The sequence below is a fragment of the Erpetoichthys calabaricus genome, chromosome 9, assembly GCF_900747795.2.
Source record: "Erpetoichthys calabaricus chromosome 9, fErpCal1.3, whole genome shotgun sequence".
NCBI lineage: Eukaryota > Metazoa > Chordata > Cladistia > Polypteriformes > Polypteridae > Erpetoichthys > Erpetoichthys calabaricus.
This window is the reverse complement of record NC_041402.2, coordinates 141,124,621-141,150,715: the sequence shown is the minus strand read 5'-3', so window position 1 is coordinate 141,150,715 and position 26,095 is coordinate 141,124,621. Positions and strand designations below refer to the sequence as shown.

At 35.9% G+C, this 26,095-nt stretch overlaps 1 protein-coding gene across 2 annotated transcripts in view; it reads left to right on the top strand.

Moving 5' to 3' along the window:
- Window positions 1–205: 205 nt before the first annotated feature.
- sorl1 (sortilin-related receptor, L(DLR class) A repeats containing) overlaps window positions 206–26,095 on the top strand; it is a 226,452-nt gene continuing 200,562 nt past the window's right edge. For both annotated transcript variants that reach the window (XM_051932187.1, XM_051932186.1), the window contains exon 1: window positions 206–697. In XM_051932187.1, coding sequence (XP_051788147.1) covers window positions 404–697 — 294 coding nt within the window. In that variant the 5' untranslated portion in view covers window positions 206–403. The remainder of the gene's footprint in view (window positions 698–26,095) is intronic.

Sequence of the window (26,095 nt, the reverse complement as noted above, 5' to 3'; positions counted from 1 at the left end):
TATATATATATATATATATATATATATATATATATATATATATATATATATATATATATATATATATTAATCGCGAAACTGTTTATACATGCCCTTATACAACATAAAGCTGCTGTTCTCTTTTCCGTCCCATAATGCATACTTGTGCCCAGTGACACAGATGTTTTACGAAAGGCACCATTAAACACCAGAACAACCAAGAGGCGTCCCGCGCTGCGGCCCTGCGGCACACCTTGGCATCACCTGCCCAAAGAAGACACGTGGTCATCAGCCCCTCCCCAGCACCAACCTGAAGAAGCACCGTCGCCAGCACTTCTACCACCTCCCTCCACCCATTCTTTGTTGGTAATTCAGTAGTTCTCCGCAAGGCGGCTTTAGTATCGCTTTATTAGCAAACCTAAACATGGCGACGAGGCAGAGCTGCGGGATGCTCGTGCTCGCGACGACCCTGCTGTTTCACCTGTTTCCCTTCTCATTCTCTGCGACCCTGTACGTCAACCGAGAACCACGATGGACCCGGCCGCAGGAGCAGGGCTTTGCTTGGGTAAATGTGGCGGAGGATCCCACGACAGGTGAAAGAGGCTCTTGGAGGCGAGCGCTATGGGAAATCGGGCAACGTAACGCGGCGTCCCGGGAGCTGCCCCTGCGGAGCAAACGGAACGCAGCCGAACCGCCGCCACTCAAGGCGTACGGCAAGGTAACTGATGCTTGCGTGACGGTCAATGCTTTCTTCTGTCTTTTTTATCGAACGGAATGGCTGTCCGTAGAGCATATAGTCGGGACGCAGGTTTGTGAAACAGTCCAAACCAGTCGGTCGGCTTTAGCAGGACAACATCAGTCAGGCGTCTTGGGTGACATCCTAACCAGGTTGTCTTTGTAGGTACTGCCTTGCACGAAACATTTCAGATGAGCGAGTAAAGTGTTGCAATGAGGACTCTTTCTTCTTTTTAAAGTTTTTCTTTGCCTTCCGCTTCCGCGCGAGAATAGTTAGGGAGACGGCTTTATGTTTTAGGGTTCGACATAATTCGGGTGTGGGCATTTGCCCACCTGCAAGACATGCCAAGACGGTAGTCCCAGAGAGCGAGGCTGATATGCCGATTGTCAGTGTTTGGCAGTGACCGGAGGGACGTGTTGTCTCGGATACATTTGAAGTTGATAGATAAGCTCATATAACCAGGAAGTGGGTTCATAAAAATAAAATCAAAATATCGTGTGTCCAGAAACCGTAAACAGTTAGCAGAGGAGACAAGTTGATTAAAATTCACCTACCGGAGCAGCAATTATCACATGTTGACATGTTTTGTTTGGTTGCGGGCTGCTCCTTATATTTTTTTGTACAAGTCTTGTCTTGTATGTAAGATTCATAATGACTGTTGTAGCCACTGTGGAAGTATGCGTTCTACAGTTCATTAGATTTATTTTAAGGGTACCCTGGCAATCCGCTCTTCTCAGATTCTCCCGTGAATTCGGACAAGGACATTTTTGAGTCACCCCCACTGGGTGATGCTGAGCTGGACATTCCATGCTACCCTCCTCATAGCAACATTCTGACAATTGTGGTTGAGAGATCCATTCAGCTTCTCCAGTGTCTGCCTTTGGGACTAGTTGGAAACAATTGTGTTACCAAACCACCTTAACTAGCCCATATTAATTTGGGGAAGCAGTAGTTCTACATTCTAGTCCACTCATGTTATTGATTTCTTTACACTTAAGCAAAATAGAGCTACTTAAGTCTAACTAACATTACAGAAGTGTCCTTCATTTGCTCACTTTTTACAATGCATGTCTGTAGTTGAGGATAGAGATAGAGACAGGTGGTTAAATGAGAATCTGTATCAGAAATCTGCATTCTTGTTTTAGATTGGAGTCATTCAGGTTAACATAGACATGTACTTAATCCCCTTAAATCTCAACATATGATACTCTGAATCAGCTACAGTACAGAATTTCTGATTGTCAGTATCTTATTCTTTGAAGTGGTTAAGATCAGTCTTGGATTGGAGATGGTCTATAAAGTTGATATAATAGAAATGTAAGGCTTTTTATTTTCAAATAAGCAAGCTTTTCTAGTTTAAGGTTATGCTTATATTGCAGTAACAGAAACAAAACACAGGTTTTAGTTCTCCTGAGCATCTTCACTTGTTACGTTCATACCCTGAATTGATACGTAGTGGCCCAAAGTGCATCTCACCATCTCGGCCTGACACATACTAATTCAGGGTAAATGTCTGGTCACAAAATGTCCAAAGGCTCTGAGAGCTCCTGAGATACGAGAGTTTCTTGACTTTAACTGCTAACACTTTAGCAATAATTTCTCGGAAACACTTCACTTAAAGTTGTTCTAAATCTTTTATTTTGAAGTGGGAAAGGTGGCTCAGTGGATCATGCTCTTAAGGGTGTGACTAGCTAGAGACACAAAATACATGCAGTTCTGGAAGGTTATACAGTAATGTCTGAGATATGTACCCGTAAGACAACTGAAAACCACAAATAATAAAGACTTGCATTATTTTATACATTTAATCTTCCAGCAGTGTTTTTTTTTTTTTTTTTGATTGTTTTTCTCTTCACCTTCCTGCCAAAGTAGGCTCTGGCTTCTTTAACATCCTTAGCTTTACATTTTTTTCTTAAAAAAACATGTACAAAGCGTTGCAATTTTTGGCTTAAAAATAAAACATTTATTAAGCCTCATCTTTCTACTGTAAAACCAGCAAAACACTAAAAGTACAAAGTCAGAAGTGTAGAAAGTATAATGATACAAATAATAATAAATATTATACTAATCTCTCTACTGTGAAATAAGCAAAACACAAAGTACAAAGTCTGAAGTGTAGAAAGTAGCATAATATTATTATTTGTACTGTATTATTGTTCTAATACCGTGCATACTGTCAAAATGTATCATTTGTGTGGTATGCCTTGAAGCACAATGAAATATACAACCCAACATCACAGTCAGGACAATAGTAGCATGATTCCTTTCAGATTTTTTTTCCAGACTGACCTGCTTTTACACAGCATACTACACATGTGAGATTGACAAGAACTTCACTTTTGGGTTCATCAGAATCACTTTCGATTTCACTGCCTGAAGACAGATTCACTTGGTCATCACTGCTCATATCACTGTAAAGAGCGTGCAACACCTGGGCAAGATTTGTCTGCATTGTTGTCTGGGTAACACTTGGGCCTGTCGCTTACGCAAAACATGCCTATATCGTTTCCCGAGCAACACTCAGCACTTTTATAGTCCGAGTAACCCTTGGGTCTTGCGCTTACGTGAGACGTGTCTATACTGTTGCCTGAGTGATGCTCGGAACTAACGCTTTTAACACTTTTTATAGCCTGAGTGATGCTCGAGTCTAAATACAAAAATGTAGCATTTCAGAGCTGGAAAAAAAAACACACACACAGAAAATGTTATATGAAGTGTTATGGATTATAGGTCAGTTTTTATTTGCTTTTTGTAAATAATGATCCTATGTAAAATATGGTATCTTCCATTGTAAAATTTTTGTGGCAATGGCAGCACTGTGTGAATTTTGCTTACTGTTAATAAAACCTAGATTGCACACAAGATTTGCAAGATCTTTGTATCTCTGTTTAATTGATGTGAAATGACAGAGTTTTTAAACAGTCCATTAATATTGTATACAATCTTATCACCATTCATACATACATTCTTAAATCTGCTTAATTGAATTTGGGGTCATATGGGCCAGAGCCTATTCTGATAGTACTGGGAATAAGATGAAAATCAAATCTGGTGGGGTGCCAGCCCATTGAAGGGCACATCTGCCCAAACTCAGCCATATATTTCACATTGCTTAGTATAGATCATCAGTTTTTAAAATATTTTACTTCAATGAAGAAATTAACAGAATGTCTTTACAAAATATGTATTTAATATGTATAATAAAACCTGTTAAATTTATAAAATGCCATCCCACATAGTAATTTTGGAAAGTAACTATTGCTTTCCTATATTTGGTAATTTACAGAATGGAATATATATTTTCTTACAAACTGTAATGTTCTTTTTGCTTTCTTGATCCTAAAAGTGTAAAGTTTGGTAAAATGAAGTCCAGGCGTTCATTCCTTGTGAATCTTTTTTTAGTTCCATTTGTTTTTGTGTAGCATTTTTATTGAGTACGTACTCCTAGCACTTGCAGAGGTTTGTATAGTTAACTGTAGTTACAGAAGTAATTAAGTCATGCATCATTTACATATATGAGCATATAGATTAGACTGTGCACACAGAAAAGAATGGTAATTTCAATTTCATTAACAAACAAATCATGACAATAAAAGTTGTAAAATAAAATCAAAAGCATTGCTGGCAATAAAACTGACTGTGCCCCCCCAGGGGTTTATTAATTAATGTCATAGTTCGGGTAACCTAGGCCAGCTGGGTACTTATCTGCATAGGAATTCTGTAGTATTTTTATATAGTAAGTTTGTTGTGGGCAGTGTAATATGAAGATTACTTCCTTTCAGCCTTGGATTCAGAAATTCACAGTATTTTTGTTGTCTCTTCCCATGGACAGGAGTAGCAGGTTGACAATGTAATAGTGACAACAAGCGTCACATCTGGATATTTTGAAGAGAAATGGAATGGGAATCCTCCTCTTAAACTTTACTCATTTGATTGCATAGATAGGTATATTAAATGGTGTGCTTTTCATCAGGAAATGTTACAAAGTAGTAATGCTTAAATGGAAACAACAGAAAATTTGTAAGAAGGAAAAAATGCATTGCTGTAAATACTGTTATGACTTATAGCCTATTCATAGCCTAATGGTTTGATACAACATGGCGTGTTTGATTTTTTTTTTATTATTATTTAATTTATTTGAATTCCACTTTACTTCTACTTGAAGAGTATGCAGATTATCATATATGAAGGAATGAGCTTTTATGGACTGGCAGGATTTTTGTGGCTCATTATGATGACTGGGTTTTTGAGCCAAATTAGTCTTCCAAGAGTAATCCTCTTGGCAATCTGTGCTGAGTTTTGGCCTAGTGTTAGAAAAACAGACTGCTCGAAATCAGGCTTCATTTGTTCATATCTAGATTATAAAAATGGTTGACGTTCTGCAATAGGCAAGTACTAAATGTAACTTGCCAGTAGGCCAAGGGTATCTTAACTAACTTCAGCTCCATCATGACCATTGTGCTGGATGCCATAAAGTAACTGATGAGGCGGTACATTCAGTTTCTGTATGGTGTGAATGTACAGGGCAACTTATAAAGGCAATTTGCAGCAGTGCTCATTTTTCCTAATGCAATTGGTGCAATTCACTGCACTCATATTGCAATAAGGGTGCCTAGCAAGAATGAAGCTGTTGTGTTTTTTTTTTTTTTTTTTTAACCATAACCAGTTGTATCCCATTAATATACAAGTCCCCGGTGATGCAAAGTTGAGACTGACAAATGTCTGAATTCTCTGGCTTAGTGCCACATAATAAAGCGTCTCCAATTACAATTGCCATCCATCCATCCATTTTCCAACCTGCTGAATCCGAACACAGGGTCACAGGGGTCTGCTGGAGCCAATCCCAGCCAACACAGGGCACAAGGCAGGAACCAATCCCGGGCAGGGTGCCAACCCACCGCAGGACACACACAAACACACCCACACACCAAGCACACACTAGGGCTAATTTAGAATTACCAATCCACCTAACCTTTGCACTTCAAAATCAGAGAGCACAGATTTGCTTTTTTCTCCTCTTGTTGCATTCACCCTTTGCATGTGATGTGTGATGATTAGCTTCTTTGCTTGAGATTGGATTTTTTTTTTTTTTTTGTAATTTTTATTTTGGGCATTATATGATTGGTAGAGGTCCCCAAATTCACAGCGGCAGTAACATGTTGCCATTCAATATATTTGCACTTGTCAGTGAAACACATGTTCAGGCCACTAAATAAGGGTTCTTTGCACTTTGGAGGAAAGAACATTAGAACAATCTAGATGAGCATAGGCCATTCAGCCTAACAAAGCTTGCCAGTCCTGCCCAATTATTTCTTTAAAAAAAACATCGTCTAGGTTTGAAAGTCTCTAAAGTCTTACTGTCTACCACACTACTTGGTAGCTTATTCCATGTGTCTGTGGTTCTCTATTTAAAGAAAACTTCCTAATGTTTGTGCGAAATTTACCCTTAACAAATTTCCAACTGTGTCCCAGTGTCATTGATTAACTCATTTTAAAATAATAGTCTCGATCCACTGTACTAATTCTCTGCAGTATTTGAAACACTTCAATTCTGTCACCCCTTAATCTTCTTTTGCTTAAACTGAAAAGGCTCAGGTCTTTTTATCTTTCTTAATAATTCATCCCCTGTGGCCCAGGAATGAGCCTAGTCACTCTTCTCTGGACCTTTTCTAGCACTGCTATGTTCTTTTTGTAGCCTGGAGACCAAAACTGCACACAGTACTCCAGATGAGGCCTCACCAGTGCATTATAAATCTTTAGCATAACCTCCTTGGACTTGAACTCCACACATTGTTACTATATAATCCAACATTCTATTCGCTTTCTTAATGTCTTTTGAACAGTGTTGGGAAGTTGATAGCGTAGTGTCCACTACGATTCCTAAATCCTTCTCAATGTGTACTCTCGATTTTCAGACCTCTCATTGTGTATTCAAACCTAACATTTTTACTTCCTGTGTGTAATACTTTACATTTACTGGCATTAAATTTCATCTGCCAACAAATCTGCCCGAGGGTGTTTGCTGTCCAAGTTCTTCTGTAACGAATTAACGGATTCCAAATTATCTGCCCATCCAACTGTCTTGGTATCATCTGCAAACTTAACCAGCCTGTTACTTGCTTTCCTATCTAAATCATATATATATATATATATATATATATATATATATATATATAGCAGTGCCCCTAGCACTGACCTCTGTTGAAAACTACTCTTAACATCAGCCAGTTCTGATAAGGTACTAGCACCATCACCCACTGCCTTCCATGTCTGAGCCAGTTCTGCACCCATCTAAAAACTTCACCCTGAACTCCTACTTCTTTTAGTTTGATGCCCAATAATTTGTATCTTGCACTGTTCAATTGTTTGCTTTTTGACAGTCTTCCCTGTTGTCATCATTGTCTCACCTTACAGGTAAATTTGTTCATTTTATATGTATCAGGTTGATTATCATTGTCCATATTAGTTTTTTTTTCAAGGAGGCACCAGGATGGGGTTCATGCACATACATTTACAAAATGACTGTTATTTATAACGGGTAAATTCCAAACAATTGCACATATGCCAGATTTTATAAATTAGATTTTTTTTTGGCTTACACATTTTCCTGTTTTTTGACATACACATAATGTTCGATTCTACACAAAGTTGTATAACTGAGACACCCATTCTTTGATACATATGGCAAAACCTTTCATTTCTTTAAATAGTAAGTAAATGAGGCATGAATACAATTAATGCACAAAGTATAAAAAAAAACAAGAATATCAGTATATCATTATTGTAAGATGTGCAAGAAGAACGTGGAAGTTTGCGTACGTGCAGATTGCTGCATCTGGATTTTTCTGTGCGTACGCACATTCCCGCTTTTGTGCTTACGCCATGTTATAGTGTGAGTTCTACGCATGCCATTATACATGAGGCCCCTGGTCTTTTTGTAAAATTCAACCATAAACCGCGTGTCCATTATGAAACATTTAGTATGTAGAAGTACAAATCATACATTTTCATGGTACAGGTCTACAAGCAAGTTTGCTGGGCCTTGATCTGTAAGATGTTGATAATAATCATAATTGTTTATAAAATATATGAAAAAGTAAAAAAAAAAGTTAAGTTTTTATTTTTATATTTACACACTAATATTTTAGAGTAAAATAATCTTGGGTTTATTAATGCTTTTGAATAGCAATGCATTTAATACAGGTAATAATGATTTGAGACAAAGACTAAATATAAATCTAGAATTCCTAATACAAATTTCAGTGAGGCCACACATCTTGAGAAAGCATAATTATCAGCATTGCTCACAAGATTTCAGGATGCAAAATTCAAAATAATAAAGGCATTTGTATTTTCAGCCTCACGTTATTTTGCATGCGACACTCCATGTAATAATTTGGGAAAGTGCATCTGTACTACTTGAGCCTACAATCAAAACAATGCAGATTTTAGAGCACTGTTTAAAACTTTTTTTGTTTTTATTGGTTTTTATTTTTTTTGTAATTCAAGGGTTCTCGTAACTGCTTCAGCCTTGTGTTTTCCACTTTCCAAAGTGTTTTGACAATGGAAAATAAATTTTAACTGAATTTTTTTTGATACTGAGGCAATTAACAGAATTGCAACAAGGTCAGTCTCAATCATTTGGTTAACTTGAGCAGTTTATTTTTTCAATATACTTTTGATGGTAAATTAAGAAAAAATGTTTTGAATGTCTTACTAAGAGCATATGTTTATACAGATTTAATTATAAATTCGATGAAAAAAATAACTGAGCTTTAAACAAGTATATAAGAAGGACTGGGAGATAGCCTTTTATGATTGCCGCTACCAGAACAGTCCCGGGTTGTTGAAGACTCAGAAATGAATAGAAATAGAAATCTCTATTATAATAAAAAAATCCTGGGACGAGACGTTACTTTTTCAGAGAGATACTTTCAAGTCCTGCAAGATGAGACCTTGTGCCAAGAGATTTATTTCCGGCCCTTGGCGTGGTTAAAAGACAAAGAGTAGATGAAAAAGTAGAGCATCGTAAAGAATTCAAAAACGTTGGCACGATACACATATAGAGCAGGTTAAAGATAATAAAAGTACTAAAATTTGAAAGTCTCAAAAAAATAATAGTAAAGATTTCATTAGCACAAACAAATTGAAATTATTACTCGGTGAAATAACGGACAGGCGAAAAGTGATCAGATATATTGTTTGGATTTAAACTTTAAGTTGGGGACTTGTAGATCGTCTAATTCGTGTTGCCATCAGGGAAAAGTAGTGTTTCTTCCCAATGAAGAGGCGTATCCGCGAGAATGAAAAGATTTGTTGTTTGGTGAAAGTGAAATCCACATACGCAAGTGGCAGAGATGTGAAGTGGCTGGCACACAGCACAGGCCTGGGGGGGGTTTGGCGAGCGAAGCAAGCAGGTGGCAAAGCCCTTTAGTGTTTTTAATAATAATTCTGCATTTCATAAGTTTTTGACTTTGCATGTTTGTGTCATGGATAGGGTTAAGGCTTAGTCCTTGAATTAAATATGAATGCATTTCGAAAAATAAATCGGTGCTAATGAAAGTTGATTTAAGTGATTCATGCAAGAGTAATACAGAATACATGATGAAATTGTTCAGTCATTAAAAATGTCAGCTGTGTTCTTATCCTAATGTTTTTTATACAAGAAGAGTCTTGTTTAGTGTTGTGAAGCTCCAAAGATGTATAATCAAACTTAATACTTCATAGTTGTAGAATAGAATTAGGCTTTTCTTTAAAATAGCACTTTCTAGGGCAAACATCATGCCAAAGCACCTTACAAGTGTGGATGCAGAACCAATTTATTTGAATGTATTTTTTACATTTCGAATACTGGTAAGTTAAGTCATTTGCTTGGGGTAAAACAGGCCACATCCACATTACCACATTTTTATTGGAAAACGTAGAGATTTGTCTCCATTTTTGCCTTTCATCCCCACTAACCCAGTGTTTTTAACCCCCCAAAAAGAAGATTTTTTTAAAATGCTCTATAGAGCCAGAGGCTTTCATAAACAAAGCTTCACCATTGGAAGTGGATGGGCGAAAACAGAGTTTTCGGAAAAATGGTGCTCTGATCATGTCCTGATTGGTTTGTGCTTATTTCTTAGCACTTCCCCAAGTTGATTCTGTTCATTACTATGTCTCATTCTCTGACTGGTCACTCTTCATGGAAGAAAAAAATAATTCATATAGAGTATTTTTTATACCTCTGTCCTTTTTATTTATTCCTTGGTGCATATTGCGCTGCTTCCTTGTATACATCTAAATTGTGTTTTGTACAGTTTGATTGCTACATATATGCATACAATTTATATAAATAAATTTTGCAGTCGATCCTCTGGCTGGCAGTGTTACAATTGTAGTGAAAAATTCAAGAGCGCAGTTGAAGTAAGATAGTAAATAAATCAGTAGTCAGCCTTTTATCAATCTTTATTTCTTAAACTTAATCTGTTCAGTAAAGAGGAGCACGTTCTGCAGCAAAATTAATAACAAGTTACTTAAAAAAAGTGGATGTAGAATGCAGTAAGGCTCACAATATACAGGGAAAAGAGAGACACAAAAGCATAAAGCAGTAAAGTGAAGACATAGACAACGTGGATATGCAAACATTTATTAATTTTATCTGTTGAGTTATTTTTACTAATATCGTTTGGTACAAAATGTTCTCCAATATCTGTCTACTGCCCATAATCAAACCTCTCGCAAATGACCATAGAGCTGATTCTCTTGTGTTGCTTTAATGTTTGCAGTGTTTTTATTTAATGGCAACAGAACTGTCGCCAGTTCTGATGTTACTTTCAATTGTAATCAGAGCATTGACGTGAGACCGGGCAATTCACTGTGGCTCCTTTAATAATTTCTGTCTTTTTCTGTATGCTCTCAACACACTATCAGAGACTTATGTGTCCTGATTGCCAGGAAAGCACATAAAGCAGAGGGAATCTGATTGTCATGGGGCTCTGAATTTTCACTACACAGTCCCTTCAAGGATTTTCCACCTGATCCATACATGCCCATTGGTAGGTCGAAGGTCTACATCATGTGCATTTCCAGACATTTCAGTGGTACTTTTGTAATTGATGCAAAAACTTAAATGTGGGTAGAGATCTATTTTGTTTAAAAGCTCTGTTTTTAAATGAAAAATGTGGTACTTTAGACATAAACACAGTGACTTGAAGGCAAGTGGAAAACCAATAAACTTGGGAATTTTCCTCAAGGTAAAATTTACAAGCAGAATATTCTAAGTCAACTCTTGTAAATGTTGTGCATGCCTAAATTAGTGCAGGTGATGATTTTTTTTTTAATTGTATGTTGAAGTCAATTCAACTTGGGATCACATAAACGCTACATTTTGTTACTTTTGAGAGGTCCATTAGTTTTGAGGAAGCCAGGTTTCAAGTGCTCTTTGAACTTGGTGCTAAAGTAAAGTATGTAACCAAGGCAGCATTTGATAAGATGAGAAAATTATTTTTTTCAAGAAAAGTTATTTTTGCTTGAGTCAGGTTTTGCAAGAAGCTTGTCAACCTCACACAAATAAAGGTGTGACTTTTTAGAAGAAACAGCTTATATTTAACCAGTTAACGATCTGTCATCACAAAAGAGAGTTGACCAAAAATGGTTACTATACACTATGGATGCTGCATTGGGATGATTTGTAATATGAGTTGGCAGCACAGAATAATATTATTAGTGTTTCACATAGTCATGTTTCTATGTTCAATATAAACAATTTAGAAAGATCTTTTTATTCAACATTTTGCTTCATTTGGGTAAATATGATTATGTCAAAATTTAATGCTCTATTTGTGAAATCTTTCTGAAAGGAAGAGTGCAAAGTGCAGTTTGTAGCACAGCTAAGACAATAAACGTGTAATGTAAAAATTGTAAATTTGTTTTATTTACATTCAATATTGCATTCATAGTGACAAACTCTTTGCTTCTCTATGTTTATTGCTAATATACAGAGCCACACTGTAGTCTTTGTAATGTCTTGCCATATGACCTGTTAATGCCTTTGTAAATATAGTTACTTAAGTGGACTATTCATCATGGGTTCTTGGTTCTTATTAAAATTGTATATATCTGCAGTTTATCTTCCTGGTCTGTATCAATAAAGGTTAAAGCACTGGTAATCCTAAGTATACATTTTTAGTGATTTTAATCAAGATACTTAGAAAATGTGTTCTGTGCTAAAATATTTTAATTTATAGTACTATAAAGCACTTAAAAATTATTCATCTTTATTATTCATGTTCATCTTTATCAATTATTCATCATGAGTAGTAAAATGAATGCACACTCCTGATATATAGTAAAATATTTGTATCGGAACCCTGTTGAAGTTTTGGGCCAGGTCCTGAAATAAGCAGGATTCGTGTTTAAAATGTTTCTGATGTAATGCAGGAAAGAACCATTGGGTAGTCAGTCCATCACTGGGCTTACTCCCACCCTCACTCATACTTGTACTAGGCCAATTTAGGGTCGCCAGTTAAATTAACTCATATTTTTGGAATGTGGGAGGCAGACCACTTCATCCCAATTTAGACCATTTAATTACTGCTTCAAATTCAAAATGTATTTTTGACTTTAATTAATTAAAACCAAATAATTTATCTTTCAAAATATACATTAAGTGGAGAAATTGATAATATATGTAAAATATATACAATAATATAGAGTATTGTCAAAAGTGTTACTTTCATTGTTTCTTTTTTGCTATCTTTTGACTAGTAGACAAACAATGTAATCTGCTTAGAACATTTTAAAAGTAGGGTAATTTTAAAGACATTATGCAAACTGGGAAATCCAAGGTCCAAGGAATTAAACGTGAATGTCACATCCGTGCAAACTCCAAAGCACTACCCAAGTGTAGTTTATGATTGAGTATATCAGGAATTGTCTCAGTTGAAAGTTGCTTTCAGTCTAGGATAGGACATAAGCATGTGTCCCATCCTCTACACAGAGACAAAATAGTAGCCAGCTGTATTAAAAGAGACGTCCGTGCATTTTTAAAATGGCTTGTTCAGTTCAGGGTTAGTGGAGGAGGGAACCAAGCCTAGGGACAGGTACCAGTAAAGAGAAGTCCTTTTGCTTAATTAACTTATGATAGTGACCTCCCATTTTACAAAGGATTGAGCTCGCCCTGAGCACTCTTAAATGAACAATTTAACTTCACTTTAAAAAATTGTGTCTTGCACAGCAAATTATTATGGACTGGCAATATGTTTATGCCTAAATATTTTTTTTTTTTGCCCTTCATTTGTTCTTCATATTCCAACTAATTTGTTGCCACTACTTGAGATGAGCATACTGGTTCACAAAAGTGATTAATGACATTTTCTGTATATCGGTGAAAAGACCTGTATCAGTGATTTACTAATTTGTTCAGATTTCATTATGTAATAACGTGTTTCACACCAATCTTATCACCATCACCAAACCCTGCCCTTCACTGCCTCACACACCAAAGTGGGGAAATAAAAAAACAAATGCTTTCCAGATTGTGTTAATTCTGTCATCTGAGATTCAACAATCACATATGACAACGTGCTGCTTTTTTTATGATCTGTATGTACTCTTTGGAGGTGATTAGTTCAGGGAATTGGCACAAGTTCTGAGAGGTGTGTAACTAGGGTGGTTATTCAGAAGACAGACACTTTTATGGTAAAATGAAGCTTTCAGGTTCAATTTTTTATGCATCTTTTAGAGTGTACAGTTTTTTTGTCATTCTTACTCTCCTTTATTGGATAAAAAGGATTTGGCCTTTGCTTATACATTCTCCTATATAATCCTTTCTGAGGTGTCCACTCCTCTTTTATTACCATCTGCTTGCTTTGGGCATTTTGAGTTTATTTTAAATATTGGATTTTTTGTTAAGATTTCTTTCCAGTTTAAGATGTTGAGATAAAACATGTTTTCTGAGGATACTGAGTGAAGCTTTAGGGGCACTTGTGGTTAGATTATCTGTAATCCTGTTGCTTTGTAGTAATTTTGGTGAAAGATTATGAGCTAGATTTTAAGATGTTTACATGGCACTGTGTTATATTTCTGTTTTATTGTTGGCTGGGTGGTCAAGACCTATGTTATAAAAGTGTTATTCATTTCTACTGTGTCATACAGTTGCTATGATGTAAAATACAGGGATTTGAAATCTACTTAAGAAATCGTTTTAAAACTCCCTCCTCTTTGCAAATCCTTATTACACTGCTTGATCCATAAATAAGTTAATTTTGAATTTTTTATTGTTTCTTGCTTTTTAAATATCTGATGTTTAGATAACGTCTATGTCCTAATGTGTTAATTAGCAATGAATATTTAAATATGTTAACACAGGAGGAGTTGTGTTGTCCATTTAGCTAAATCAGCACTTAAAGGTGCACTAAAGGACTTTGATGTCTTTTTTTAAGGGTAAAAAATAAATTGGCAAAGAGGTGTTTGTTGAGTACTGTGTTAATTGTACATATTATGTTGTACAATGGTCTTTGAATGCAGATGCATGTGAAACATGAAAAACACTATTGATCAGAAACCTTAAAAAATATAAAAATGAAATAGCAAATATATAACCTTGTATAGTAGAAGGCTGAACACCACAGGCTTTACACTCCCAAGCTTTCACCCTCACTTCCCTTTGCAAGGGAAGGAGGCCTACTTCTCTGTCCACTAGTATCTAGACTTAATAATTTACTGCATGGCTAGGGCAGAAATGGTGAGCTCTATTTCAAAATCAGTGTAATTTTCAGACACTTTTCAAAAAGATAAATTATGAAAACAATGTTCCGGTAATTTGTCGAGTAAGACATTAGTTTATCATTACCCAAGTGTCTTATGATTGCTTTACTGACATGAACCATAACAGTTCCTGAATAAAGACTCTCTGGGTCTTTGAAAGTTTTATGTGATTACTCTGTGGTTTTATTCATATTTGCATTAATGCAAAAACACGTGGGGAATTGCCAAGTTCATTTGATTGAAAATTTTCATCCCCTTTTTTTTTTTTTTTTTTTTTTTTATACACGTTTTCAACTTTGGAATTTTCTAGAAAATTCCTGGTGTAGCCTGCATATACTGTATGAGTTGGTTACTGGTATTACTTTACACCTTAGTTCCAAAGCTTGTGTTCAGTTTTCCCAAAGCAGTTACAATTTCTGTTCCCTGCCATGGCCATTACACTGTATATTTCAAAGTCATGTAAACTAGAGAATGGAACCAAATGTAAGATTTAAATGTAAGATTTTGTGGCATTCAGTATTTTGCATTTTATGGATATTTATCTTTTTTTTTCATCCTGCGGTATGCAGTGCCAGAAACATCACATCAAAAGGGCCCTATCCAATCAGCAGGGAACTCAACAGGGCAGGCATAGTTATGGCATGCCATCCCACCAGCTAGTGATAGTAATGGAGGAGGGAATGAAGAAAAAATTATGGCCATTACGATCAATGCTGTACAGATCCTCACTTTGATGCATTAAATAAAGTACTTTCAGCCAACAAATTCTTCAGCAGAAGTGTGTCAAGAAATGCTACTGGAGCTCCTTCATATCTATGACAATTTGCTTTTATAATGTGTGACTGATCTTATGTCTTTAGCTAAGTTGGGAGTCTTCTTTCTTTTCAGTAATGTTGGTGTGTATTGGTAGAATGTTATTTCTTTGAATAGTTTTAGCTTTTTATAGAAGCTCAAAATTTCCCCAGTGGCACAAATCTACCTATTCATCATTCCCCTAAAAAAGCTTTTACATTTATAATGTATGTATCTGTTATATACAGTGCCTTGCAAAATATTTAGTCCCCTGACCAACTCTCAGATTTTTCTGTGTAAAGAACTACACTGAAACTGAATTTTTTTTTATTAGCCATTTTATGTTAAAAAAGGGATTGAAAAGTTTTGTAAGACTTTGTACATTTTATTTTAGGCCTGTATGCATACAAAAACTACACTAAACAATACTAGGTTTCAAGTTAAAGGTATTTTTGTAATGGGAAAAATAATCCACTCCAAACAAAGTGACATTATAATGTTTACCTTAAAAGAATACTTAGGGCATAAATGTTAAGCACTTCTTCCCATGGAACCAAGTAATTGAAAGAGATACTTGGTGATGTGGGAATCATTTTAGTGTATGTTGTGGTAAAAATGACAAAAATGATTAAACAGCAAGCTTTTCTTATTTGTATTAATGACTTTACATTTGAGAACCCGTGTATTCTAACCATTTTGAATTGTTTGTTGTTGTTTAGCAAATGCAGTTATCTCAGCTAGTCAATAGCACATGCCGAGGCTGATTGCAGCCTAGCACGACCACCACTGAAGTTTAGGATGGGACAGTCATTGACATTGTGGGCCATAGTTTGCTGTTATCCACAAGAACAGAGCAGGTTGTTGTGATGTCCCCATCTATCTAGGTTTGCAGCATATCTGCCAACACCTGTTTGGTAGCCATTCAGAATGACCCAGTCCTGCCTGGTAAGGTCAAAACCTGGCGCACGTTTTGTCAGATTACTGATTAGAAAAGAGTATGCAGGAGGGTCTACCTCCCATAGCTTTTCCCATGCATTGGCAACAATAACATCCCTAACGACAACCAAATTGGATGCCTGGAAAGGGGACGAAGTCTTGGATGGTGGACAGTGTTGATATTTTGTCTAATTTATTGGTGGACAATAAATTTTGAATTTATATGTACCCATTTCCCTTCTTCAGGCAAGATGTCTTGCCTGAAGAAGGGGCCTGAGTTGCCTCGAAAGCTTGCATATTGTAATCTTTCTAGTTGGCCAATAAAAGGTGTCATTTTGCTTGGCTTTTCTCTACATTCATAATGGCTAACACGGTACAACACCCTAGTACTATGTACCCATTTAAAATACATCCATTTAAGCAAATAAGCCATGTTCAAATAAAATTTTACAGACATGTTTTTTTCACCATGACAAACATGCAGACTGTAAGAAATGTGGATCATTTTTCTTCTTGATTAAAAGCAAAGTGAGTACTCTTCTTAATTAATGCACATGTGCTGTCGTATTCAATCATGAGTTTGTTTGAAGTCTTTTTTTACTTCTGTGTTTTTGTATACCGATATGTTGCAGTATTTCAGAATCAGAAGACCTGCAACTATTTGCACATTAATTATTAATTTGCTTAAGACCCTTTTAAAAGTTGGACAGAATAGTTCTTTGTATAACCAAATTCTGAAATGTCTTTAAACACTACTGATTCTTTAGGTTGTACTTTGGCATCTGAAAAATAATTGCTCATTTTGCCAGTTGTTGCTTAGTCGAAAACTCTGTCACCATTGTTTTAAGGGTATGGAACACTGGTGTTTTAATGCATAAAAAATATATAACATATGGGCACATTTCAGTAGGCCACTTTTCAGTAGGCCACTGTATTCTAAAGCTTGCCACATTTTTATATTTTAAGCACAAACTACTTACAGGTATAGTCAACCCAAAGTTTTTTTTTTTTTGTTACCTCTGTGCTTATTAGTGATGGCTGAGGGAAAAAAAAAGTAAAATAATTAATGTTACTTGTGTCCTGTAATCCACATGTCTTCTCATCCAGTTGTATACACACATCATGCAAAAAGTGTGCATTTTGTGCTAAAGTATTGTTAAATAACTACTTCTGGACAATCAAATCGGTGCACGCTGTTATGTTTCTCAAGTTCCCAAGCGCAAAGTCCCATAACTGTCAAATCCCATCTAGTAGTAAGGGTAAACACAAGTGGCCTCTTGTATGATGCTGTGCATAGACTTGTAGGAGATGTGGTCAATGAACTAAAGAGTATAAAGGCTATACTATGTGATACTGACCACAAATTACAGTAATCCCTCGCTACATCACGCTTTGACTTTCGCGGCTTCACTCTATCGCGGATTTTATATGTAAGCATATCTAAATATATAACGCGGATTTTTCGCTGCTTCGCGGGTTTCTGCGGACAATGGGTCTTTTTACTTCTGGTACATGCTTCCTCAGTTGGTCTGCCCAGTTGATTTCATACAAGGGACGCTATTGGCGGATGACTGAGAAGCTACCTAATCAGAGCACACAGTTAAAGTTCTTGTGTGCTGATTGGCTCAGCGACGGAGTGCTGCATTAACCAGGAAGTCTCATCTCACACATTCAGCATTAACGTGCTCCTGCTACTGCTTCAGGGGCCGTGTCCAAGCGCCAACAGAAGATGCAAATGATTGCAGAAAAGGTAAAGTTTTGGATATGTTGAAGGAAGGGAACAGCTACACCGCTGCAGGACACCATTACGGCATGAGTCCACGATTCTTTTTATTTAAAAAGGAGGAAAAGCATATAAGATCTACAGCCGCATTGTACTTTAACCAGGGTGCAAAACGAGTTGCAAGTGGACGTGATAAGGCAGTAGTCTGGATGGAATCTGCTTTAGGGATTTGGATTGAAGACTGCCAGAAGAAGAACAACGGCGATGCTACACAACCGCCTGAAGAGGCTCCTTTAGAAGAGCTGTAACGCTGTCCTTTGTTGTGCAGTAAAATTAAACTCATCATTATCGGACAAGTCGTCGTGTCATTGTTGGTGAGTAACCATAATTAATTATCTATGTACAGTACTTATTACATGTACATAGTTTAGTGTCACTGTACACACATTTTACTGTATACAATTTTTCTTGCATTGTACGTATTTATTGCTGATGGCCTGTCTGTCTTAATGGCTGTAACATATGTGATATCGGAGACGCTCGATATCTTTAAAATAATATTTAGGTTTTACTGTATATAAATTGTGTTTACATACATAATTTCAACGAATCTTACCTAATATCTAAGAGAATACAAAGGGTTTATGCTGTATAATTGTGTGGGAAATGTTTATAATAGTGTGGGAGAGCTTATAAGGGCTTAAAATATATAAAAAGAACCATATGAACACATGGTTTCTACTTCGCGGATTTTCACCTTTCGCGGGGGGTTCTGGAACGCAACCCCCGCGATGGAGGAGGGATTACTGTAAATGAATTGTTTAAAAAATAAATACTGCATCTGATTACCTGTTTATACATTCTACTAATTACATTCAAAGTTGAAATACTGTTCGATTTGGCTGATCATTTGGTGGGTCAGGTTCATCATACTGGATTGGATACGGGCAAGCACGATTATGTGCCACATTATGCAGCACACTACATGGTTGCACAATTTGACACACTTTCTGTGGACTGTAAAAACTCAATATACTGCATGTTTTAAAATGTTATTACCTGAAGGTTTTCTGCCTTGTGATTATGTGCCTACTGCTTTTTTTATGAGCTATAAACTGAACATTACAGTTACCCTTTTATTTGTGTAGTTTTGTGTTTTCTCTCTATTTAGTGTTTCTTCTCAATTTATATGTTTTATTTTGCCACATTTTCATTCTTTCATTTATATTATTTATAAAAATATATTTTTTCCAGTAAATAAAAATAGACAATCTGGTGAAACAGTTTAAAACTAAAATAGATACCCATCCCACATAACTTCCAGGCATTCCTCCAAGAAGCAGTTCTATGCAGTGCATTAATGGTGAGTTTAACCAATGGCATAATTAACTGTATTCAGAGTATATAGTCTGCAGATCTTCAAACAGTAAAAATATTGATTTGAGTAATTGTAAAACATTTAAAATAAACAATTTGAAGCAATAATCCAAAGCAGTATGTCATGTAACTGCTCATAAGTGAGCCATGGATGGGCTTCCAATTTTACATTACTGGCCTGCATACACTGCTTTTTGATTGGCATGCAGATATCTTTAGTTCTTTATGTTAAATTTTAAAATCTGAAAGTTAAAAATCTTCAATGTATGTGAAAATAAGTATGTTACTTGATGTAGTCAAGTGAGTAAACAATTTGCCTAAAATATACAGAAACGGTCATCAATATTTTACCAACACTGACCGAACCAAAATAATTTGTTGCTATATTTGATGTTATTGGGACCGCAAAGTGGTGTCCAATATATTTCATCCTGAAAATTACCGAAGAGAAAAAAATGATAAAAATTAGGTACATTTTCAGGTGAACTACTGGAAGGCCTCCCATCTTATGCTGACTTATGTAAAGTCTGTGATCAAAAATATAATGCACATAACTTGTTTAATGTAAATGATTGGTATATCACTTTTAACATGTTGTCAGTTTTAGGGTAGGGACTGGGTTTGCCTCATGACTTCATTTGTCACTTTAGTTTGCAAGGTATTTTTTGTTTGGAGTGGTTTAGTAACTTCATCCATCCTCAACTGACCTCACCTTTGAACAAATATTCTTAAGGCTGGTACTTTACGTTACAGTACCTCATGAGTTCTGAGTGACGTTTAGGCAGTGTAATACTTCTCTGATATTTTATATTATTTCTATGCACTATGGGATTACTGTTGTATTTACTATAGAGCTAGGTATTCTATTCTTGTAGTTTAGCAATAGAAATTTTTAAAAGTAGGATTTGCCAATTTGGTATTTTCAAGAATTAATGTAAATACATTTTGTATATTCTGTTGACCCACTTAAATATACTGCAGTACATTTAGAGAGACTGTTAATCATACATGTGTATCTAAGTTTGTTGGCCTAGTTTAATTTTTTTTTTTTTTTTAATAGTAATTAACTATTTAAAGCAATGTCATGATTTATCCAAATAAATGGAAAGACGAAAGGGTGTTTTTATCAATATAGTGTGATTAAATTTGAAAAGAAAATGTAGCGCCTCAAACGTGGACCATAAAAATTCACATTATTTTAAACTGCTTTGTGAAAAGTCTCTCATTATATTTTTTGAAGAGGAAGTGCTTGTTAACCTTTTGCATTTTGCATGTTCTATGCAAAATAAGTTAGTATTTCATTTGGAGGTATTGGTTAACTTTGTTGAAACAAATCACTGTAAATTGCAAAATACCTTTTGTGAAAGGTTTTTTCTTGTATGTTTGTGTAAATTATTTGCATGGATATGTTATTGCTACAAGATGTACAGTATGGCAACATTTGTTTTGCCAGAGCACTGAATCTGATAGATTATTGGTTTTTATCAAAAATGACTGAAAATTACAGACAAGATAACAATGTTTTTTTGGTAAACTCTGAAAGTCTATAGTATTGGTAGTTTCATGGGCAAATGTGATAAAGTTTTAAAACATACATTTGAACCATTTAAGTCTGATATTTGCATTGGCTCTAGCAGTTTTTTGGGGTAAAAAAACTGAAACCTGTTTAACTGAAATTAAATTATCTTCAAATATTGCAGAGTAATGGTGGCATTTTGTTTGAGAATACATTTTTACATTTATCAAGGTCTTTATAATGAAAGTAACATTATTTAATGTTTTTTTTTTTTTCAAAAGCAAAATAATGTAACTGATTATTTCACTTCTGTATACCTTAATTGACAAAAGCCGGAGTATTTGGCAGAATGTGGACTTTGCAGGCTACTATCACACAGCCGACCTGAAAAGAGTGTGCTTTTTGCAGTCCAGTAACAGAGACCTAAAAGTGAAGTATCTGTTCAGTTTTAATTTTGTACTTTGTTATTTGATACAGATATTTTGAAACAATAGCTGTCAGTGTTTATGCCTGGTGGCTCAGGTTGGAAATGGACAAAAGGAATGGGTATAATCTATGTCACAGCACATGATGGATTAAATGTATTTTCTTAATTGAGAAGCATTACTGACACATTTCTTATATCCAGTGTTAAAACAGGCAGAACATGCGCCATCACTCTGCGTATGTGTTAAAACATCTGTGCTAAACATATTGAACTTAACACATGTATTTTTATCTGGATATATAGACTCAAATTCAAGATTTATAAACTGGGTCATTTTCTTCCACTGGTTTAGGGTCACAGGACAACTAAATAACTGTTTAAAAAAAATTACTTTATATGGGTAAACTGGCTGATTCCAGTCTAGCATTGTAGGAAGCCATAGTCTGTTCAGCATCATTGTAGACAATGATCACCGTTAATAAATATATATAGTATATTATGTACTGTGTGGTATCCTATCTGTCTGTCTGTCTGTTTCCTATATAGCATCAAAGAATGTAAACATATTGCCTGTTGATTAGCACATGCCCTATATGGCCGTATACACTTAATAAAAAATATGGTGATACTTATATTAGTAAATTATCTTCACATTCTACTTAATAAGTAAAAGTCTCAGTGGCTTAGGAACCATATTCGACTGTTTTACTTGTAAACTTATTAAGCATGTTACCCTTGTATTTTCTTGATTAACAACTTATGAGCATTTTATTTTATTAAATACCATGCTATAAAAATCAATTACCCTAAGTTCTTGTCTATAAGCCGCGGCTTATCTAAGGAAAAAAGTTGTGAAAATGAAAAAATAGAATATCGGCTTATACATAAATCCGGCTTATACAGTAATCCCTCCTCCATCGCGGGGGTTGCGTTCCAGAGCCACCCGCGAAATAAGAAAATCCGCGAAGTAGAAACCATATGTTTATATGGTTATTTTTATATTGTCATGCTTGGGTCACAGATTTGCGCAGAAACACAGGAGGTTGTAGAGAGACAGGAACGTTATTCAAACACTGCAAACAAACATTTGTCTCTTTTTCAAAAGTTTAAACTGTGCTCCATGACAAGACAGAGATGACAGTTCTGTCTCACAATTAAAAGAATGCAAACATATTTTCCTCTTCAAAGGAGTGCGTGTTAGGAGCACAGAATGTCACATAGATAGAGAAAACAATCTGTAGCAAACAAATCAATGGTGCTGTTTGGCTTTTAAGTATGCGAAGCACCGTGGCACAAAGCTGTTGAAGGCAGCAGCTCACACCCCCTCTGTGAGAGAGAGAGAGAGAGATTGTTTTTCAGTCAAAAATCAATACGTGCCCTTCGAGCTTTTAAGTATGCGAAGCACTGTGCAGCATGTCGTTTCAGGAAGCAGCTGCACAAAAGAATAGCAACGTGAAGATAATCTTTCAGCATTTTTAGACGAGTGTCCGTATCGTCTAGGTGTGCGAACAGCCCCCCTGCTCAATCCCCATATGTCAGGATCACAGATAGTCAGCGCAAGAGAGAGAGAAAAGTAAGCAATCTAGCTTCTCAGCCATCTGCCAATAGCGTCCCTTGTATGAAATCAACTGGGCAAACCAACTGAGGAAGCATGTACCAGAAATTTAAAGACCCATTGTCCGCAGAAATCCGCGAACCAGCAAAAAATCTGCGATATATATTTAAATATGCTTACATATAAAATCACAATTTAAATGACCGCTACGCGCGCGTGTTGACTCGGCGACGCCCAGAGCAGAAAGAACGCGCTCCGGCCGCTCCCACCACGCCATGCGGGGAGTGAGAGAGACGCCAATATCTCACACTCTCTCCCCCCTTAAAGAAATTAAATGGGTGCGAGTGAGACCACTGACCTCCCTCCCTTCTATTAGTTATAGGTTATAGTACGTTCGGCTTATCCATGAGTCCGGCTTATCTATGATAAGATTTTATTTTAAAAATTCGTATGATTTTTGGTCTCCGGCTTATACACGAGTCCGGCTTATAGACAAGAACCTAGGGTACTTTGTGTTTCATATCTGTAAATAATTTAGGCCACTTTACAAAGATCTCTTTTTCCTTAGACTTTCAAAAGTATTTTTCTGTTGATCAGTGTTAACTTCCAAGGAGGTGAGCTTTTTACAAGCACTGTACTGTAGGTAGATAGTACTCTATTTGTCTCAAAGGGAAATTTAGGTTTCACAGGAGCTGAAGAAACGTAAAAATAATATAACAATCAACAAGAACAGATGTGCATAATTGTTCATAATGGCCGTCAATTTTGCCTTCATTCTCTCCTACGCTACTACCTCGTCTACAGGGTCAAGAGTGTGTCCCATGACTGAACTTGCTTTGGTTGATGCAGTGGGCCTCTCTTGAAGTGATTTTACCAGTCCAGCACACAACAAGAATAGAAATTTTTCTGTAATTGTATATTTTCCCTTACTTTTTGTAAAGCACTTAGAGCTACATATAAGAAAATAGCAAATGCAATTGATCTAATGAATATTGTAATTTTTTCACTTATTAGATGTGTTGTTTTGTTTTGACAGGGTTATACTAAAAAAATGTGAAGGTAAAATGCTGACAAAACACTGAAAACAATATGCATAACCACTATATTTGCATGGCCCTTAATTATTGCATGTAGTATCTTTGGTGAATTATTGCACAGTCTTATATTTATGTAAAGAGCATTTTAATGACTTAGCTTTATTTGTTTATGTCTATTGTCTCTAAAACGTAGTTTCTGTTAACTTAATCTCTTATGTAGCCCTTCGATAATCTTTCAGATATTTATTGCCAGAGAGTACATTTGCTTGCATTCATGCTGAAGGTATTTTTGTCTAACAGTTAACTACTTTTTAAGGTTTTTTTTTTTGGTTTTTTTTTTGCGCCAACATCTATAAACATATGCTTTTGGGTTTTAATGGTGACAATAGGTGGCCTGGCCTCCGCTTTTGAGATGATTCCTGCATTGTGCTTTTTCATATTTTACCATGTTTTAGCATCAACAATTTCAGAAAATGTATAAGAAAAATATGATACAGACTTCTGTAAATTTCTTAATTAAGCTAATATAGGCAGAATCAAGAAATAAAGACGTTGTAGATGTTTTTGGTAATTAGATTTATCTGTACATAGCTGCATACATTTTACCATATTGGTAAAGGTTGCACGTTGGTGTCTATTGATGTAAACTAGCATTTTACACCTAAGTAACAGATACAGTTAAGGTGCAACACTTTGAAATCAAGTGGCAGTGGTTTTAAGGTTGAAATATCTTTAAAACATTTGGCTGCAACTAATTGATTAGCTTTCTATGGGCATTTAAGAGTATTTACTAAGCAAGATTTTGGCAATGTGCTTGTCATCACCCAGCAAAGATCTGTTTTAGAAACATTAAAAGACAGTGTTTGGGATTTTTTGTTCAAAGCTCCCAGTTTCATTTTTCAGTTTGACTCAGAATTTTACTTTGTCATTGTGCATATATGCTGTTTATACACATACTTAATACTTCACAATTCAGAATAACACGCTATTCATTTTATGCTTGCAGTGAAAAGATTAGCAAAATAGATAGTTACAAGTTAACATGAAAGCCACACTTGTTTATAGAATGATAAAATTAAAACATATACAAAGGGATATGATTCAAGGCCCTTGGGCATGGTGTCATAATGAGCTTCAGTTGTAACTGGTTGTTCCATGGCAAGTACTGGTAAGTGGGTCCTTGGCCCAGGGGGGTGGGTAATATTGTTAAGCACCATGAGAGTTATATTATGGGCTGAGTATTGGTTTTTGTAAAGTATAGAAAAATGGTAGGGAATAGGGAAAATGGTTGCATACAACAAGCAAAAGCTTGCATTAATAAATATGGAATTCTGTGTATGAGTGAGGTAAGATGGTTACCCATGACAGAGCTACATTCCTGTACCAAGTAGACCAAAAGTGGATGTGAACCCAGATGGCACTGGAATATTGCTGGACAGAAAAATCTGAAAATGTCTGATAGAACATCAGTCTTAGATGTCACAGTATGATATACTATAATTATCGCCAAATTAAACAACTGATGATGGATTTAGGAAATGTAGGGCTCTCCATAAACTTAAGAAGACTGAGATATTATGTCTTACTAATAATAACCACACAGACCCTTTCAAACTTTGTAACAAACCTACTGAAGATGTGGACTCATTCATTGTTGCGAAGGATCGAGGAGCTGCAGAAGATGTCTCTCCAGGTATTAAGGAAGCTAATGATGCCTTTGTATAGCTCTCTCTTGTGTGGAATAGCAACTGAATATTGATGAGAACCAAACTCTCTATTTTCCGCAGCAGTGTGAAACTGGTACTGGGTGAAACTGATGGATTTGAGATCTGGAAAATCACTGAGAACATCGCCAGCAAGCTCCAAGCCTTCAATAGTTGTTTTGTCCTTTTCATACTTACCATCTACTGTCAGAAAACCTTTATAAATGGATAACTAGATAGATAGATACTTTATTAATCCCAAGGGGAAATTCACATTATGGTCTAACTAAATGTGGTCAGGAACAGGGGAAATGATGATTGCCTGTTAAAACAGATGCCACAAATGTAAATGAATTGGGCATACTCTGAGAAAGGGAAACTTCATAACAAGGAGGCGTCACACAACTGGAAACTGTTTGGTAGAAACAGAGAGGGGCAGGCCAACACTGTCATGATGAAGACATGAGGATAAGTTAAGAAAATGGCCTAGAACCAATGTAGATGTCTTTGCTTGATGTCCTATGTGTAGGAATAAATAAATAAACTGCAGTGTGCATTAGGCTAT